Source organism: Canis lupus, chromosome 16 (assembly GCF_048164855.1).
Source record: "Canis lupus baileyi chromosome 16, mCanLup2.hap1, whole genome shotgun sequence".
Taxonomy (NCBI): Eukaryota; Metazoa; Chordata; class Mammalia; order Carnivora; family Canidae; genus Canis; species Canis lupus.
The window spans coordinates 48,194,277-48,214,505 of NC_132853.1; the positions used below are offsets into that span (position 1 = coordinate 48,194,277).

General features: G+C 39.9%; 1 protein-coding gene across 1 annotated transcript in view; it reads left to right on the top strand.

Annotated features, from left to right (window-relative positions):
* Positions 1-237: 237 nt before the first annotated feature.
* Positions 238-20,229, top strand: part of SMURF2 (SMAD specific E3 ubiquitin protein ligase 2) — a 123,262-nt gene continuing 103,270 nt past the window's right edge. Inside the window, exon 1 of the mRNA XM_072781119.1 lies at positions 238-864. Within this exon, the coding sequence (XP_072637220.1) occupies positions 813-864 (52 nt within the window). The 5' untranslated portion in view covers positions 238-812. The remainder of the gene's footprint in view (positions 865-20,229) is intronic.

A 20,229-nucleotide genomic window follows, 5' to 3' on the forward strand; every position in this document is an offset into this window, starting at 1 on the left:
CCGAGCTCGGCGCCGCCACTTTCTTCCTTTCGCCGGCTGTCTCCACCAAGTTCCGCGTGGGACCCTCGGCGGCGGCGGCGAGCTCCCCCGCCCTTCTCCGCCCTTCCCCGCCTGCGTCCAGGCCCGCCCGGGCCCCGCGCCCCGCGCCCCGCGCCCTCGCGCCCCCGCGCCCCGGGCACCCAGCGCGCGCCCGCCCGCCCGCCAGGCCCCGCCCCGCCGGCCCCGCCTCCCGTCTCCTCCCCGCCCCCCGGAGCCGACGAGTGGCGGCGGCGGCCCCAGGACCCGGTTCCCTCAGACAAGAGGGCGGGTGGAGGAGGAAGCGGCCGAGCCCCGAGTCCTGCTCCGGCGCCGCCGAGCGCCGCCCGCCTCGGCCGAGCAGCGCCGGCGGCTCCTCCTGGGCCTCGCCGAGCCGAGGGGAGGGACGGGCGGAGGCGGCCGCGGGCGGGCGGCGGGGGCGCGGGCGCGGGCGGAGGCGGCGCGGCCGGCCGCGGCTGCCGCTTTGTTGTGCGGCCCGGGCCGAGGAAGGAGAAGTGGGAGGAGGGGGGAGCTCGGCGTCCCGCTCCCTCCGCGGCTCATGGCGACGACGCTCGGCACATCCGGGACCCTCCGGCCGTGGCGGCCGCGGCGCCGGCTGCTCGGGCCCCAGCCCCGGCCGCTGTGGTGACTCCGCCGCGCCTCGCCGTCGCCCCCGCCCCGCCCGCCCGCCGGCCCCGGGCCCCGCGCCGCGGCCGCAGCCCCGCCGCCGCCGCCGCCGCCGCCGCCGCCGCCGCCGCCGCCGCCGCCGCCGCCCCGCCGCCCCCGCCGCCGGGGACATGTCTAACCCCGGGGGCCGGAGGAACGGGCCCGTCAAGCTGCGCCTGACAGGTGAGGGGAGCCGAGGGGGGCGGCCGCGGGGCGGGCGAGCCGGCGGGGGGTGCCTGTGGCCTTGGGAAGGGCCAGGGTCGTGATCAATGGTGAGCCGGGGGTCGGGGACGGGGGAAGGCCTAGTTCAGGGAGAGGAGTGGCAACGGGCTCGCCCCGCTCGGGAGGTTCGGGAGCGAGCCGACCGGTGTCGGGGTCTTTTGTTGAGGGGCGGGCTGCCCGGTGGGACGCGCGGGCTGACTGGAGGTCGGCGCGCGCTGGCCGAGGAGCACGGCTCTCCGCGGGGCTGCCGCCCAGGTGGGGTCGTCGAGGGGGCGACGAGCTCCCGTGGCGGGGATTGTTGAATCCGGCCGCTGACTGCGCGCAGTAAACACTCCTTAAAGATGGAGCGCTTAACGGGAGGGTGTGTGTGTGTGTGTGTGTGTGTGTGTGTGTGAGAGAGAGTGTGTGTTCCCTGGTAACTTGTTCGCCCACTGTGCCCGCCTGCAAGACCTTCACTCTCCGCCGCCGGCCGCTGCGGCCGGTGCCACACACCTGAAACGCAAGTCCTTGGGAAGGGGGAGGAGACCGAGGTGGATTTTTTTTTTTTTTTTTTTTTTTTTTCCGGTGTGTCCGCCTGCTCCGCCGACTCTGGCTCATTGTACACTCTGTGTTTTGGAAGTGTTTGATTGTAGGGTAGCATGTTTTGGGTTGTTCCTTGTAGGCCGCAGAACTTGTGTCTCACTGCTAACTCCAGACCTGCTCTAAGAACACACTTTTTTTTTTTTTGAGGGTACGTTTCGAAGTATGTGCTCATACAAATTTGCAAGGGAAGTTTTGTCTCTTCTCCCCTCCTCCCCTTTCCTTTTCTAAATGGAAAAGAATGTATGGAGGGGTTCCTAGGTAGAAGGCTTCTTTCTCTCTTGCAAAATGTTTCTGATTCAGAGTGCATTAAATCTTTAACGTTACAGGTACATTTTGCTGACACAGTGCCGTTTTTTGGTGTTCTTACATGGTCGTGTCACCTCATCTTAAGGACAGATTACTTTTGGTTTGAAAAGTGGAATTGAAATCACTGTCGCTCTCCCAGTTTCACCATTCAGTATTATCCGCGTCGATGTTTGGATGTGTGGTGAGAAAAATGGTTTTCCTTAGAGGTTGTGTGTGTGTGTGTATGTGTGTGCACGCGCGTGTGAGAATAAACTGTAATTATGTTTGCCTACACTAGACATTGAGATTTATATGGACTAATTTTGTAATTGAATGCTTGTGTGTCACATCCCAGTCCACTGGCTGAACTTTGCAGATTAAAACTTGCAGTGAATTTGGTATTTGAGAATTTAGTCTGACTGTAAATTGGCTGCGATTTTAAAAATATATGACTTGTACGACAGTTTTACTTTCTCTAGGGAAAAATTGCAAAGAATCATGAACTGAGTGGTTCTTAATGGAAAACCTGGGTTAGGGATCCCCTCCCCCCCCCACTACCGTTGCCCCCATTCAGTTTCCTTTGGAAACCTTTATAAGGGATCTTTGTTGCTTTAGGGTTTATCTACTGATGCTCTTCTCTGGAATCAGTCCCGTGGTGGTGATCACAGAAAGAACCTGTGATTCTAGGTGTTCAAAAAACCTCAGAAATAGGCTGTTGACCATTTACTTCCTTCTAGGCTATGTGCATCATGAGAAAATGAAGGAGAAAACAGGTATTTCGGAGGTTTTTTTTTCTTTTTTAGATATAATGAGTTTGAAATTTTTAAAAGATCTTAATGTGTTTATTTGTGGTTTCCTTACAGTCTATAATACATTATAAAAATCCATGAGTAAACTTAGGAGAAAAGATGACACCTCTTTTTTTTGGGGGGGGAGAGGGAACACTGGGCTAAATTTATAGAGTGATTTTGTATTTTTAGATTTTTCTGTGGAATATTAAATACACTGTGTCCCCTTAATTGTAAAAGCAGTTTGAGGTACTCTCAGTTTTTGAAAACCATTGAGAATTTGTCTCTGTCATATTTTAAGAAAAAGCTATTCAGATATTAAAAACATTGCCCTCTCCTTTTTGGTTATATTTGGTGGATTCTGTTTTGCCAGGAAAGTTAACTTATATTTTCTCATTTTTGTCCATTTACAAATTAGATGGTATAGATTTTAACAAATAGATTTCAAGAGCTGGATTCAATTAGCAGCTTTTTAGGACATAAACATTAAAGGGTTAGATGGAAAAGATTGTTTTGACTGACTGGATAAATGACAGGGCTGTGTTTGATGTGCGTCCAGGAATTGGTCTGGAGCTGGTGCCCAACTTTTCAGTCCATCTTGAGAAGCCAAATAAAATATTTAACCTAGGCCTCGTTTTGTTTGAAAAAAAAAAAAAAAGTTGATTCTTTGTTAAGACCTTAAGAAATGTTTGGCATACCTTTAGACTAAGTGTTTAACAGTTCATTTAGATCCGGGTTCCATAATAAGGAAAATTACTTAAAAAAAAAAAAAAAAGACACATCCCACAGTGAATTTTTATTTGGTTTACAATACACTTGGGCTGTAAGATGCTTTAAAATTATTGTTCTTTGCCTTAAGTCAGTATCATACTAGTATTTTAAGTTTATATAAAATGTCTTTGATTCCATGGTGCTTTATGAACTGTAGTCAATTCTATCTTTAACATAGAGTTGTCCCTTTACTGAAAGGTATAAACAGTTTTTACGTGATGACACACACACATACAGTCACACATACACACAGGCTGGAGAAGAAATATTTGAGCCATGAGATCTCTGCCCACGACAAATATTATTAGACTTTTCCATGTATTATTCCTTAGCCCACACTTACCTAGTGAACTGTTTGGTGTTTTTGATGCTAAGGAGGTAGGGTTAATTTAATCCCACATTTGAGATTCCTCAGGCCATTGGTAGTTAAAATCTGATTTGGTCCATCAAGTACTTTGGTTGTTCTTAATGACACATTAACAATCATTAAAAGCGGCTGTATGGTAAAGCTATCAATTTCAACTGTTATTTCTATAGGAAATTGATTATAAAATATAAAATTTGTATTCATTGTACTTATGAATATCTGATATAAGCTTTTCTTACAATGCTTTGGATAGAAAACATCCTTTGAATTTGGTTACAGTAAAAAATTGGGGTAAATTTTTTATATCCTTGTTGTTTTTGAAAACCAAAATCTTGAAAAAGCAGTTTAGTATAATTTCTTTTTTTTTTAAATTTTATTTATTTATTCATGAGAGACACCGATTGAGAGAGAGAGAGGCAGAGACACAGGCAGAGGAAGAAGCAGGCTCCATGCAGGGAGCCCGATGTGTGGGACTCGATCCCGGGTCTCCAGGATCACGCCCTGGGCCGAAGGCAGGCACTAAACCACTAAGCCACCCAGGGATTTCTAATATTTAAATTTCTTGGATATGGAGAAAGATTACTTCTCTAGAACATTTATTGCAGGCCTTTTTGTAACCTAAATGTTTTTGTATGCTGTTCTTCATGTATTAATTTATAAAACCCTTGGCAGTAATGAGGTTAACCTTGTCTATAGCTAAAGGAAAATCAACTTTAAAAGTCTCACTTTAGGGCAGCCCGGGTGGCTCAGTGGTTTAGCGCTGCCTTCAGCCCAGGGCCTGATCCTGGAGACGCGGGATCGAGTCCCATGTCAGGTTCCCTGCATGGAGCCTGCTTCTCCCTCTGGCTGTGTCTCTGCCTCTCTCTCTCTCTCTCTGTCTCTCATGAATAAATAAATAAAATATTTAAAAAATACATAAAAGTCTCACTTTAGATATGCTGGTATCTTAGTATTGTTTTTACTGTGTATTTTATGGATTCAAGGCTTTATTTTTTTATTTTTATTTTTATTTTTTTGGATTCAAGCCTTTAAAAATTACAATTTGATTATATCTCACGGGCTTCTAAGTAGGGGTGTTAGTGATTTGAATGTCCCCAATTCATTTTATTTGCTTGGTTTTTGAGGAGGAAGCTAATGTGGCTTAAGCTCCTTCCTCTTGTCTGTTCTAGTCTAACACTCAGACATGCTGTGGAACCTGCCTAGGTGCTGCATGTAGTTTGGTTTTCATGGCTGAGAAAAGGGTGTGTGTATGTATTAAAATCACGGATTCTACTTTTTTTTTCCCTATTGGTTGAACTGTAACTATCATATTCTACCATGTCACTTATTTTGTTTATCATTTAGCATATTTAGCATGTAACTCAATTTTCAAGGTAAACAAAGGCCACACTTTAGGCACACAAGATTTTTTATTGTAGCCATTTTTGATGTCTTTTATAGATTGTGAAGGCTTTTTTTTTTTTTTTTAAAGATTTATTTATTTATTTATTCAGAGAGAGAGAGAGAGAGAGAGGCGAGACACAGGCAGAGGGAGAAGCAGGCTCCATGCAGGGAGCCTGACGTGACTCGATCCTGGGTCTCCAGGATCACACCCTGGGCTGCAGGCGGTGCTAAACCACTGCGCCACCGCGGCTGCCCAGATTGTGAAGGCTTTTAAAGATGTACAATATCCTACTTTTTCCAAATAGACCATATTTAACAGAACTTAATGTTTTATTTATGATTTAGTATCATTATGAATATAAATTACTGTCTGTTGTAATGTGTAGTAAAAGAATATCATGGTGTATAGAGAGAACTTTGACGCTGGCTATATGGTGATAAGTCATTTAACTCCATTCTTACTGCTTTTTCTCTTTTTTACTCTCATTTTTTTTTACTGTTACTTTTATTCTAAGAATGCTGGACCCTTGAAATACACTGTTGTAATCAGCACTGTTGTGTGTTTCTGTATGGACTGACATGTATTGAATGCTTATTAAGTGCCAGACACTGTCTTAAGTTTATATCTGTTATCACTTTTAATCTGCAATAGCTCTAAGAGGTAGTAAGTACATGTTGGAATCCTAAATTGTCTGTCTAGAAAGCTTGTTACAATGTCTAAGATTTTGTGTGGAAAAATAAAATAAATATATCCCATGTATTTGGAATTACCCTTGGCCCTTGAGATTCACGGTCATCTTTTAAGGTTCAACTCAAGGCTTACCCTTATCCCTAGAACTTTCCTTGACCTGAGTAGGCCTTTCCTCTGTGACGAAGAGGCTCTTCCTCTGGTATCAGATCTAACTCAATGAAGGATATTTGTTGTTTCTATGCTGTAAGCTCTAAGGAGCCAGAATCTTTGTTTCGGCATGGATTAAGAGTTTTTGGCATTTTATTGAATGGATGCTGGAGACAAAGAAGTAATTCTCTGTAGTTCTATATGTGTTCTTTGTGGCTAAAGCACTAAGTATGAGTGGCAAGAGATGAGTCTATAGACAGGGACCAACCCAATTTGGAACTTACTATATTTTGCCAAGGTGTTTGATTTTTTTTTTTTTAAAAGATTTTATTTATTTATTCATGATAGAGAGAGAGAGAGAGGCAGAGACACAAGCAGGCTCCATGCAGGGAGCCCGATGCGGGACTCGATCCCGGGACTCCAGGATCGAGCTCTGGGACAAAGGCAAGCGCCAAACTGCTGAGCCACCCAGGGATCCCAGATTTTCTTTTTTTTTTTTTTTTTTTTTTAAGGTGGGGGAACCATTGAAGGATTTTAAGCTTTGATATTTAGAAACATTATCTTGGGGCAGTGGGGAGGATAGACTGGGGTGGGAACTGTGAAGACTGATTTTTCTTTTCAAGGATTTTATTTATTTGAGAGGGAGGGAGAGAGAGAGAGAGAGAGAGGGCGCGCAGAGGGAGAGGGAGAAGCAGCCTCCCTGCTGAGCAGGATACTGGACATGGGGCTCTATCCCAACACTCTAGGATCATGATCTGAGCCCAAGGCAGATGCTCAACTGACTGAGCCACGCAGGTGTGCCCCCAAAGATTGATTTTAGGATAACCAGTTAAGGGGATACTACATAACAACTATTATTGTTACTTTTTTTTTTCTTGTTACAACTTTTACTTCTAAAATTTTAATTGCAGATAATTGCTGTAAACATCTTAATATGGATAACTTTTTAAAAAGGATTATTTTTCTAGGATATTTCCACAGAAAGAGTGCTCTTGTGGGGGCACCTGGGTGGCTCAGTCTGTTAAGCCTCCAACTCTTGATTTTGGCAGAGGTCATGATCTTAAAAGTCCTGGGATCAAGCCAGGCGTAGAGGCCCAGAGTCAGGCTCTGCGCTCAGTCTTAAGTCTGCTTGAGGAGTCTTTTTCTTGCTGTCCCTCTCCTTGCTCACATGGTCTCTCTCTAAAATAAATACATCTTAAAAAAAAAAAAAAGTGCTATTATGTTATGGAGTGTGGATCTTTTCTAAGTTCTTTATTAATTCTTCCTCAGGCTGCTTCCTATAAGAATTGTGCGTATATATAGGGCAGCAGTAAATAAATAAATGTACCTTCTTACTATCCTGTTACAAGCATTGGCTCTTGTTTTTACATTTTTTTCCTAATTCCATAGAAATATAGTTTTTCAACATTGTGAAGTTGAATATTTTCCTATTTTTTTTCTTTTAGTTGACTTATTTGGCCTTGTCCTACTTACCTGTTAGGACGTTCATGTTTTTTCTTATTGATCTGCCTGAGAATTAAAAATGTTAATCTGTTGTTAGATTTGCTACAAATGTTTTCCCCAATCTGTTATTTGACTCTTAATTTTGACCATTTTTGGACATCAGAAATTTGTTATTTTAGGAGTCAAATCTGTTAAACTTTTGTTTTTCTTATTCTGTTACTTGGAAGACCTTTTTCTTTAAGAGGCTTAGTAGATGTTTAAGTACATTTTATTTTAGTGCTTCTTAAAAATGGTTTAGGAAGATATTTATCTCCCAGTTTCTGTTTAGTCATCTCATCATTATTGATTAACCCATTCTTTCCACAGTGATGGGATATTTTTTGTTATGTTAAATTAGTTATAATAGAGTCAGATTATCTCTTGTTCAGTGCCATACTCTTTTCATTATGGTAGCTTTATAATTTGGTTTAATATGCTCATTGTGATGGAAATTTTTTATGCTATCTTCACTTATTTGCTCTTCCATACAAATACTAAACTTGTTAAGTTTCAGAAGAAATTTCCTTGGGGTTGTAATTAGAATTAACCTTACTTTGGGGAAAAAGCATTTAAGTGTTTTTAGTTCTCCCTCCTAGAAGCACACTATGTTTTTACTTTTATTTAAGCTTTTGTTTGTAGTTCAGTAATTTTCTATGTTGTGATATAATTCCAGCTAATTTATATTTGTGATATTTTCATTGTATTTTGTAAGTTATTGCTTGTATTCAGGAATGCAGCAGTAGGTATTTTTGCTTGATTGAGCAATTTTGTTGAATGGTAATCCTGTTAGTATTTCACTTGATGCTAGTTTTCCAGGTATCAGTATTTGGCTTTTTTTTTTTTTTACAGTTAAATGTTTATATTTAAAGAATTTCTTTCTTTTGGATTTTTCCACTAATGCATAATTAGTTGAACAAAATGAGGAATTTCATATTAGTTTGTTTTAGAATAACTTCTGAAGGCATAAACTACTTTTAAAAAAAACCATATTTGATATATTAAGTATTGACATATATCTTTTTGTTTTTTAAAGGTTTTATTTATTTATTCATCAGACACACAGAGAGAGAGAGAGAGAGGCAGAGACACAGGCAGAGGGAGAAGCAGGCTCCTTGCAGGGAGCCCGATGTGGGATTCGATCCTGGATCTCCAGGATCAGGCCCTGGGCCGAAGGCAGGCGCTAAACCGCTGAGCCAACCAGGGATCCCGTATTGACATATATCTTAAGTTTAGCAGTTTGGTTTCTTACTAAAAATTGACAGAAAAAAAAAAAAATTGACAGCCGACATAAAAACAAAACTTAAGTTTTATTTAATTAATTTTTTCAAGTTTTAAGGTAAAATGGTAATAATAAGGTAATAATGAATCTAATACCTTAAATGTGAGGTAGGAATTACTATATCGATGATTGCACAAAGTTTCTTTTTTCCCAGAAAGTTTCTTCATGCCCTTTCATAGACAGTCTCCTCCCATCTCCAGTCCTTGGCAACCACCACTTTACTTTGTTACTATGGTTTTGCCTTTTCTAGAATTTTATGTAAATGGAATTGTGCGTTTTGTAGTCTTCTGGGCCAGACTTCTTCTCTTAGCATAGTGCTTTTGAGATCTATCTTGTATTTCAGTTGTTTGTTCCTCCTTATTTCTGAGGAATGTTGCATTTTGCACATATGCCCCATTTTCTTTATCCATTCACAAATATCCACAGACATTTGTTCTTTCTAGTTTTTGGCCCTTACAAATAAAACTGCTGTGAACATTCGAGTATAGACCTCTCTTTGTGTGAACATGTTTTTTTTATTTCTCTTGGGTAAATAATTAGATTGTTGGATCATATAGTAAATATGTAAATATGTGTTTGATTTTTTAAAAATCTGCTAAAGTGTTTTTCAAAGTTGTACCGTTCTGCGTTTCTACCAGCAAGAGTTCCAGTTGCTCCCAGTCCTAGCTAATACTTGAAACTTGAACACTTGCTCTTCTCATCTTTTATATTAGCCATTCTAATTGGTGTAGAGATATTTCACTGAAGCTTTAGTTTTAATTCCCTTATTGACCTACAGTGATAAGCATCTTTTCGTGGGCTTACTTGCCATCTGTGTGTCTTTGGTGAATGCTGAAATATTCTGCTCATAATTTGAATTATTTTTTTATTATCAAGTTTTGAGATTTCTTTTTGTATTGTGGATATAAGTCCTTTATCAGATATGTGTTTTGCAAATATTTTCTTCTAATTTGGGGCTTTCCTCCCCAGTAGTGTTTCAAAAAGCAGAAGTTTTGAATTTCTATTTAGCCCAGTTCATCAGTCTTTCGTTTATGATTCATACTTTTTATGTCCTAAGACATCTTTTCTTTTCCTTTTTTTAAAAGATTTTATTTATTTATTCGTGAGAGAGAGAGGCAGAGATGTAGGCAGAGGGAGAAGCAGGCTCCCTATGGGGAGCTGATGTGGGATTCCATCCCAGGACCCTGGGACCACAGCCCGAGCCAAAGGCAGATGCTCAACCACTGAGCCACCCAGTCATCCCCTAAGACATTTTTTTAAATCCACAATTCTAAAAGCTTTCTCCTATGTTTTCTGTGTTATAGTTTTAGCTTTTACATTTACATCTATGACTCTTTAAAAAAAGAGTCATATATTTATTTATTTGAGAGAGCCCAAGAGTACCTGTGTGTGCACAAGCAAGGGGAACTGCAGAGGTAGAGGGAGAAGCACACTTCTCTGTAGGGTCTCGGGGTTTCATCCCAGGACCCTGAGATACTGAGATACCGATCCAAGCTGAAGGCAGACACTTAACCAACTGAGCCACCCAGATGCCCCCATCTGGGACTCTTCTAAAGTTAATTTTTTAATACAGTGTGAAAGATAAAGGTCAATATTTTTTTCTTCTTCTTCTTCCCCGTGTGGATATCTGACTTTTTTAGCATCATTTGTTCACATGCTTTTGTTTCTTCCGTTGCATTGTTTTGGCACCTTGGCTGAAAGTCAGTTGAAAATACACATATGGTTAGTTCTATTTCTGGACTTTGTTCTGTTCCTTTAGCTATAATTCGATTGTTTATAAGTTTATCATTTATAAGCCACACTTTCTTGGTGACTATAGCTTTAACATAAGTCTTCTGATTTCAAACAGTGATTAAAAAGCTTTTCATAAACATTTTAATAACAGTTTAATAAGCATAAGTGAGTCTTTAATTTCTGGATCCTGTAATGATTTAGAATCTTGTAATGCTTTGGAGTGATTATTTCATTTATTCAACAAATAAATATTTATCAATTTCTTGACATTTGCCAGACAGTGATTAATTTTATTATATATTACCATGATTGGAAATATAGGAAATCAGAATAAACCTAGATTGGGGTCTGTATTTTTCTTCTGAAAATTTCTATTACAGACTTTTTTGTTTTTAAGATTTTATTTGTTTCTGTGACAGAGAGTACAAGTAGGGAGAGCTGCAGGCAGAGGGAGAGGGAGAAGCAGACAGAGGGAGAGAGAACAGTAGGCTCCCTGTAGAGCAGGGAGCCCGATGTGGGCCTCCATCCTAGGACCGTGGGATCATGACCTGAGCTGAAGGCAGATGCTTAGTTGACAGAGCCACCCAGGCTCTACTATTAATGAACCTTTAATAATTTTATTATTTTTATCTCTTACTGATGAAAGTGGATGCAACAGGTATGAATTAATAAGGTTTGCCTGTCAGCCCCCTCAGATCGTTTTTGGGAAAAGGTGGGATAAAAAGAATAAACATATGTAAAATGTGGCAATAGAAAGGAAAGGATATACTGTAATTGTTAAATGTGTGTTGGATTATGGGTATTTTTTGGTCGGATTATGAGCATGTATTTTCTATAAGACAAAGGAAGAAAGTCAATTTCATTAAAATCTGAGCAGACTTTATTTATTAGAGAGACGGCATGAGTGGGAGGGGTAGAGGGGAGAGAGAGAGAGAGCGAAATGAATCTCACACAGACTTTATGTTGAGTGTATAGCCTGATAATGGGGCTTGATCCTGAGATCATGACCTGAACCAACTAAGAGTCAGATGCTTAACTGTGCCACCCAAGCACCCGAGACGTTTTTTTTTTAAGATTAAAAAAAATATATATTTTGGGAGAGAGGGTCCATGTGAGCCTGAGCAGGGGTAGGGGCAGAAGCAAAGGGAGAGAGAAAATTTCAAGCAGATTCCACACCAAGCATAGAGCCAGCCCCATGGGGGTCTGGACATGGGGTTTGATCTCATGATCCTGAGATCACCATCTGAGCTGAAACCAAGAGTCAGTTGCTAACCAACCAAGCCACCCAGGCACCCCCTAAGCAGACTTTTTTATTTGACCCTAATACATTCCTAGGAATTGTCACAAAACAGACATCCATAAGGTAGATCTTATTTCCTGTGTAAGATTTACCCCCTAAGATTTAATTAGGGAGAAGGCAATTGGGATGTTATGGAAAGAGTATAGAACTTGCAGGCAGAAAATTTAGGTCCACATCCTAGTTAGGCCACAGGTAAGCTTTGTCCTTTGAAGCATATCACTTACTTTCTTGGTGCCTGTGCTTTTAGTTTTGAGTGCATGCTTAAAATGACAGTATTTTTATTAATCTTTTTTTAAATAATTTATTTATTCATGAGAGACACAGAGAAAGAGAGGTAGAGACATAAGCAGAGGGAGAAGCAGGCTCCCTGTGGGGAGCCTGATGCAGGACTTGATCCCAAGACCCCGGGATTACACCTTGAGCCGAAGACAGACTGTGAACCACTGAGCCACCCAAGTGTCCCAGAATGACAGTATTTTTTTTTTTAATATTTTATTTATTCATGAGAGACACACACACAGAGAGAGGCAGAGACACAGGCTGAGGGAGAAGCAGGCTCCATGCAGGGAGCCTGACGCGGGACTCGATCCCGGGTCTTCAGGATCACACCTTGGGCTGAAAGTGGCGCTAAACCACTGAGCCACCGGGGCTGCCCCCAGAATGACAGTATTATTTAAGATACTGCTGGATAAGAAATAATATGTGTGAAAAATACTGATCAAGTTGTAAAGTATTATGTTAATGTATTTTGTAATTTTTGATCAAAGACTTCTGAATGTTAGTCATAACCAATTATATGCTTTTATTGACAGGAGCAAGAACAACATTAATAAAGGTTAATATAGGTATCTGTTTAATATCATATCTTATAAAATAGGCACAAATGTTTTGCATACCTTGGGATACACAGTGTATCATAAAGAATTCATTCATATAGTTAGATTAGCTATTGTGTTACAATTTTCATTATTAACTTATTTAGCAAACACATTAACTGCATTTCTCTCTCCTCCTTCTTACTTTTGGTAAAAAATAGAAGAGCTTTGGAGAATAGTTTGACTAGCTCAGGGTGTTGGAGGTGGTGAAAATGGATCCAAATACAGTCTTTCATGACTTAATACATTTCCCTCTAGCTTGCTGGCACTTTCAAGAATAGCCCGTAGTCTCACCTCTTGTCAGTAGGTGGGGATATTTTTGCACAGGTAGATGTCAGGAGTGAGTTAAGACCTGTAAAACTGAAAACTAAAAGTCTAAATGAGTGTACTTGAAATAAATGGAGTTGGAGAATTAGAACCTCTTAAAGGTGACACTGGCTTTTAATCAAAATCCATATTTTAGGATAAACTTTATTACATAAACTATATGCTACACGTGTTATAGGAGTAGATACAAAATTCTTTTTATTAGAATTGCAAACATAAGTAGTTAATTTGTTCATTTAAAAATTTTTTTGTATTTTTTTTATTGGAGTTCGATTTGCCAACATATAGTATAATACCCAGTGCTCATCCCATCAAGTGCCCCCCTCAGTGCCTGTCACCTAGTCACCCCATCCCCCCCCCCCCGCCCACCTCCCCTTCCACCCCCGTTGTTCGTTTCCCAGAGTTAGGAGTCTTTCATGTTCTATCACCCTCTCTGATATTTCCCACTCATTTTCTCTCCTTTCCCCTATAATCACTTTCACTATTTTTTATATTTCCCGAATGAATGAGACCATATAATGTTTGTCCTTCTCCAATAGACTTACTTCACTCAACATAATACCCTCCAGTTCTATCCACGTTGAAGCAAATGATGGGTATTTGTCATTTCTCATGGCTGAGTAATATTCCACTGTATACATAGACCACATCTTCTTTATCCACTCATCCCTTGATGGACACTGAGGCTCCTTCCACAGTTTGGCTATTGTGGACATTGCTGCTATAAACATTGGGGTGTAGGTGTCCTGCCGTTTCACTGCATCTGTGTCTTTGGGGTAAATCTCCAGTAGTACAATTGCTAGTTCGTAGGGTAACTCTGTTTTTAACTCTTTGAGGAACCTCCACACAGTTTTCCAGAGTGACTGTACCAGTTCACATTCCCACCAACAGTGCAAGAGGGTTCCCTTTTCTCCACATCCTCTCCAACATTTGTTGTTTCCTGTCCTGTTATGTTAATTTTCACCATTCTCACTGTTGTGAGGTGGTATCTCATTGTGGTTTCGATTTGTATTTCCCTGATGGCCAGTGATGCGGAGTATTTTCTCATGTGCTTGTTGGCCATGTGTATGTCTTTGGTGAATTTCTGTTCATGTCTTTTGCCCATTTCATGATTGGATTGTTTGTTTCTTTGCTGTTGAGTTTAATAAGTTCTTTATAGATCTTGGATACTAGCCCTTTTTCTGATACGTCATTTGCAAATACCTTCTCCCTTTCTGTAGGTTGTCTTTTAGTTTTGTTGACTTCTTTTGCAGTGCAGAAGCTTTTTATCTTGATTAAGTCTCAATAGTTCATTTTTGCTTTCGTTTCCCTTGCCTTCATAGATGTATCTTGCAAGAATTTGCTGTGGCCAAGTTCAAAAAGGGTGTTGCCCGTGTTCTCCTCTAGGATTTTGATGGATTCTTGTCTCACATTTAGATCTTTCATCCATTTTGAGTTTATCTTTGTGTATGGTGTAAGAGAATAGTCTAGTTTCATTCTCCTGCATGTGGCTTGTCCAATTTTCCCAGCACCATTTACTGAAGAGATTGTCTTTTTTCCAGTGGATAGTCTTTCCTGCTTGTCGAATATTAGTTGACCATGGAGTTGAGGGTCCATTTCTGGGTTCTCTATTCTGTTCCATTGATCTATGTGTCTGTTTTTATGCCAGTACCACAGTCCTGATGATCACAGCTTTATAGTACAACTTGAAATCTGGCATTGTGATGCCCCCGGCTCTGGTTTTCTTTTTCAGTATTCCCCTGGCTATTCGGGGTCTTTTCTGATTCCACACAAATCTTATTTGTTTCAACTCTCTGAAGAAAGTCCATGGTATTTTTATAGGGATTGCATTGAATGTGTAAATTGCCCTGGGTAGCATTGATTGACATTTTCACAATATTAATTCTTCTAATCCATGAGCATGGAATAGTTTTCCATCTCTTTGTGTCTTCCTCAGTTTCTTTCAGAAGTGCTCTGTAATTTTTAGGGTATAGATCCTTTACCTTTTTGGTTAGATTTATTTCTAGGTATCTTATGCTTTTGGGTGCAATTGTAAATGGGATTGACTTCTTAATTTCTCTTTCTTCAGTCTCATTGTTAGTGTATAGAAATGCCACTGATTTCTGGACATTGATTTTGTATCCTGCCACATTGCCGAATTGCTGTATGAGTTCTAGCAATCTTGGGGTGGAGTCTTTTGGGTTTTCTATGTACAGTATCATGTCACCTGCGAAGAGGGAGAGTTTGACTCCTCCTTTGCCAATTTGAATGCCTTTTATTTCTTTTTGTTGTCTGATTGCTGAGGCTAGGACTTCTAGTACTATGTTGAATAGCAGTGGTGAGAGTGGACATTCCTGTCGTGTTCCTGATCTTAGGGGAAAGGATCTCAGTGTTTCCCCATTGAGAATGATATTTGCCATGATAGATGGCTTTTAAGATGCTGAGGAATGTTCCCTCTATCCCTACACTCTGAAGAGTTTTGTTTAGGAATGGATGCTGTATTTTGTCAAATGTTTTCTCTGCATCTATTGAGAGGATCATATGGTTCATGAGTTCTCTCATTTTTGTATATGATCTTATGTCAACTGGCTTTAAATATAACTTTCTCTAGTGAAGAAAAAAACTTATGATTGGTCAGATTATTCAGAATCATGTGAATTTAATACTATAAGATTGAATCTTTTTATTATTGAAATTTGGGAATTTGGTAAAGGAAGAAGGATGAGAAAAAATTTTAAGAAAAGTGAGATGCCATTTGATACATGTGATACATTCAAAATACCATAAGGTAGTACTCAATACATAGTATGTGTTCAGTAAGTATTTGTGAATTAAAGAATGATTGAGGGGGCGCTTGGGTGACTCAGTAGATTAAGCCTCCAACTCGTGATTTTGGCTTAGATCATGATCTCAGAATGGTGAGATCAAGCCCTGCAGCATCGGGTTCTGTAGTCAATGGGGAGTCTGCTTGGGATTCTTTCTCTCCCTCTGCCCTTTGCCCCTGCACTCTCCTGTGTGCTCTCTCTCTTGCTCTGTCTCTGTCTTTCTCTCTAAGGCAAATAAATGTCAAAAAAAAAATGAGGAAATTGAAGAAAGTTTACATGGTCTTTAGGACTTCACTTGAAACAAATAATAGGATCTCTGTGATGTCCTTATTGAATTAACTGACATTTTATCTTAGTAATTTTGACAGAAGTTATAAAGAGAGACTGAAGTATTCATTCAAGTTAATATTTGACTTCATGAATAGAACTCTTTTACCATATTCTGCAAAATTTACTCTTTCTTTATATTTTATTTTTAGGGCACCTGGTGGCTCAGTCAGCTAAGTGTCTTAGTTTCAGCTTGGATCATGATCTCAGGGTTGTGAGATCAAGGGTGTGGAGCCTACTTAAGATCTCTCTCTCTCCCTCTCACCCACTCTCCTCCCTCTCTATAAAAAAAAAAAAAAGGAAGAAAAAAGATTTTAATTAATTTTTGCATCCAAAATGAGGCTTGAGCTTACAACCCAGAGATCATGAGTCACATGCTCTTCCAACTGAGCCAGTCAGGCACCCCCAAAATTTACTTCTTAACAAAGTAAAGATCAGTGTGATATTCACTACAAAAAGATCTGTTTTTGTAGCATCACCTAAGAAAATTCAGATGTATAACTAGTCTGTCAGTGTTAGGGAGATAATTAATTTTTCAGAGCTTTACAGTTTTAAAGTGTTCTTATATATAATCTATTCAGAACCCAGCTTTATAAGTATTCTGAACCAATGAAAGTGAAATGAGAATCTTTATCTGATGATTTTTTTTTCTTAAATCTTACAAAGAGAATAGCAATAGATTTTTGAGGAAACAATTGGCAGTATTATTCCATTTCTATAGAAACGAGGCTAGTTGAATCAGAAGTCCTTTTTAATAAATTATGAATCCTTCTGGAGGTGCCTGGCTGGCTCGGTCAGTGGAGCATGTGAATGTTGATCTTGGGGTTGTGAGTTTGAGCCCCACGTTGGATGTACAGCTTACTTTACAAAAAGAAAAAGAAATATGAAACCTTCTATTTTACTTTTCTATTTTCTAGTTTTGAATTTTTTTTTTTTATTTTAGAGGTAAGAAAGCTTAGATAGGAAATCAATATTTTTGGTACTTTAAAATAGGATTGTTGATGACATTTCAAATTACGTCTGATTTTCAATTTGGTTACCTTTTTTTTTTAAGATTTTATTTATTTATTTATGTATTCGAGAGACAGGGAGATAGCGTGAGCATGTGCTTGGACAGGAGGTAGGGGCTGAGGGAGAGGGAGAAGAAGACTCCCCACTGAGCAGGGAGCTTGATGTGGGCCTCAATCCTAGGATCATGCCTTGAGCCGTGCTTAGCAGATACTTAACTGACTGAGTCACCCAGGTGCCCCAGTTTGGTTACTCTTAAGTATGTCTTCTTTAATTAGAAAGAAGACTTGGAATGGTGACAAAATATTTATATACTCCATTTAGTGAATATTTGTTGAGAGTTTTACATGCACCTAACACTGAGATGTAGTCACTGGCATTTCAAGAAGAGGTTTGGACCTTGATCTTGCTTTTGGGGAACTTGCAGTATACAGGAAGAAAAGACTTGATGAAGTAACCAGGCAATCAGTGCTAGAGTTAATGGTACACACAATGAGGATGAATAAAAGAATGAGAAAGCCTGTGGATATTTTTAAGGGAGCTCAATTTTCAGATTCTGAAATTGATCAGTCTTTCACATTTTCTTCTACTTTACAGAAAAAAGGTACATCTCTTGTCCATTCCAAATAATACATTGTCCTGTGGTGAGAAGATTTCCATGGCATGAAAGAGACAAATCAGAGTATTGATTAGGTTGTTGAGAAGACAATGACTCCAGTGACTGATTAACATCTTTTTATAAGTCAGGTGTTTTCTGGTCCTTAATATTCAACAAAATTGAAGGACTCGATCAAGTGGTTAGCTGATCATTAAAGATAGTTTTCATAAAAAATAGAGATGTCAAGGAAATGCCATTATTTTCCAGAAAGTTAAAAAAATCATAATAGATTATTGTGGGGCTTTTTTTTTGTATATAGCTTGAAGGATTAAAATAATTTTATGGCATTTGCTATAATGTGAATCGTTTCATTTTCATCTACTTATTTACATGAAGAAATTTTCTTAGCACTTAGGTTTATACAAATAAAAAAATAGGAATAGAATATTTATAATAAATATTTAAATAATATTTACTCAGTTGAAAATAAGAACACTTCACTCATTTTATGAAGAGATGCATTTCTACCTCTTTTCCTCCTTCTTCCCTACCTCTTTATTGACTAATTGGTTTTAATCAGGAGGCAGGAAAGGTCTGTGCATTGTTTGGTTGGTATGTCTCAAGTCTCTGTTAAACTATAACCCCCATTCCCACTTTGAACTCCTTACCTTTTCTTATGCTTTTCATATTTTCTCATAACTCCCAGATTCTTGACAGTGCTGTTTCCTTAACTTTCGTTCCTTATCTAGTCTTCTTGCCTAATCTTCTCACTTATGAAGACATAACTGAAGCATTATTTCTTTTGAGAAATCTTCTCAGATTTGCCCAGGCTTAGTTAGGTACCCCTCTCTAGCAGTTAGAGTCCTGATAAAAAACAGGTAACATTCTCACCATAGGTGAAAGAGAATGTCATGAAGGGACCACTTACAATGAATGGACAAGGTTAGGGGAATATACCAAGGAGTAGTGCAGCATCAAGGGACTAGCACCATCTTTGGACCAAAGCAAAGGAAGAGAGTAGTTCTAGGAACCCGGAGAGACCCTTGCTGTTGCTTCTTATTTACTGAACCCAGTTTGCAGTTTGAAGCCAGAAGGCCAGGGAACCTAGGTTGTGTAGTTCATAAAAGTCATTCTCCTAGGACACTAAGCATTGGGTGAAGGATGGAGAATGGATTTGGAGAGCAAATAGAGAACATCCAGTATAGCCTTGTTTATACTCCTACAATACTTTAGCACACTTCATTGTACTGTATTTCGTATTGACTTAAGAGTCATTGGTTGTATTAATGTGTTCCTCATAGCACTGTGAACTCCTTTGTAGCTATAAACTAACTTTTATTCATATTTGCATACCCATGGTGCTCATTAGATTTTGTTACTTAAATGAATAAAAGTTTTAGAAAGCTGGATGAGATACATAAATTAAAAGGTCTGTCCTACTTAGTGGTAATGTGTGGTGATTCCTAGTTCAAAAGAGAGTAAATCTAATAGTTTTTGCTTTGTTTGGCAGTTTTGATGCTTCTGCAGTAATTGGCTCACTCCTTTTAGTTGAAGAGAGGCCAGTGATTGATTTAGTCCTAAGAGATAGTTACTATATTTAAAAGGATTATAATGCAAGACTCTGAGTTGGCTGCTTAGTGGCCTGATAAGTATATTTATGCACTTTCACTTGTTATAGGAGAATCATGATGCAGGGCAAAAATCTGTAGAGGCTGGAAAGCTAACTATGTTAACTTCAGCAAGATATATATGCCTTACTCATTAGACTTTCTATGGGTTATGACATAGCTTTTTCAAATCTCTTAAATATTTGAAAGCTGGTCTCTATCAGGAAAATCCTTCCTTATTGTTTGCCAAACAAATTCTTTCTCCCTAATTAATTGGATTAATTACTATATTTGCTATAAAACCTTGTTAAAATTGCTGCATAAAAAATTACTGCAAAACCTAGAAGCCTAAAACACAAATGATAATTTTATTATCTCTCATGGTTTCTTTGGGTCAGGAGTTTGGGATGGGTGGTTTTGGCTCAGTCTGTCATATGTTTTATTCAGATGATGTCTGAAGCTGGAATAGCTGGGGGCAGGCTGGACATTTATCTCTCTTCAGGTCATTGGAAAGCCTCTCTGTCGCCTCTCTGCACTGAATAGACTAGTTTATGGCAGTTCTAGGGCAGTTACACTGCTAGTATGACTGGCTCAGGGCACCAGCAGTTGTCCAAGGAACAAGGTGAAAGCTACATATCCTCTTTTCTGGAGTGGTCTAGGAAGTAAGTCTGTGCCCCATTTTATTGATTACAAGCCAGTTAGTTCATTACAAGCTCTTCTAGATTCAAGGGAAAAGAACATGGATCTCATCTCTTAATGGAAAAAGTGACGAAGAATTTACAGCCATTTAAAGAAAAAGTGAATTGGGCAATTTTGCTTCCTTGCTTCAAATTCTCCAATGGAGGGGCACCTGGGTGGCTCAGTGATTGAATATCTGCTTTTGGCTCAGGTCGTGATCCTGGGGTCCTGGGATCGAGTCCCACATTGGGCTCCTGGTGAGGAGCCTGCTTCTCTCTCTGCCTGTGTCTCTT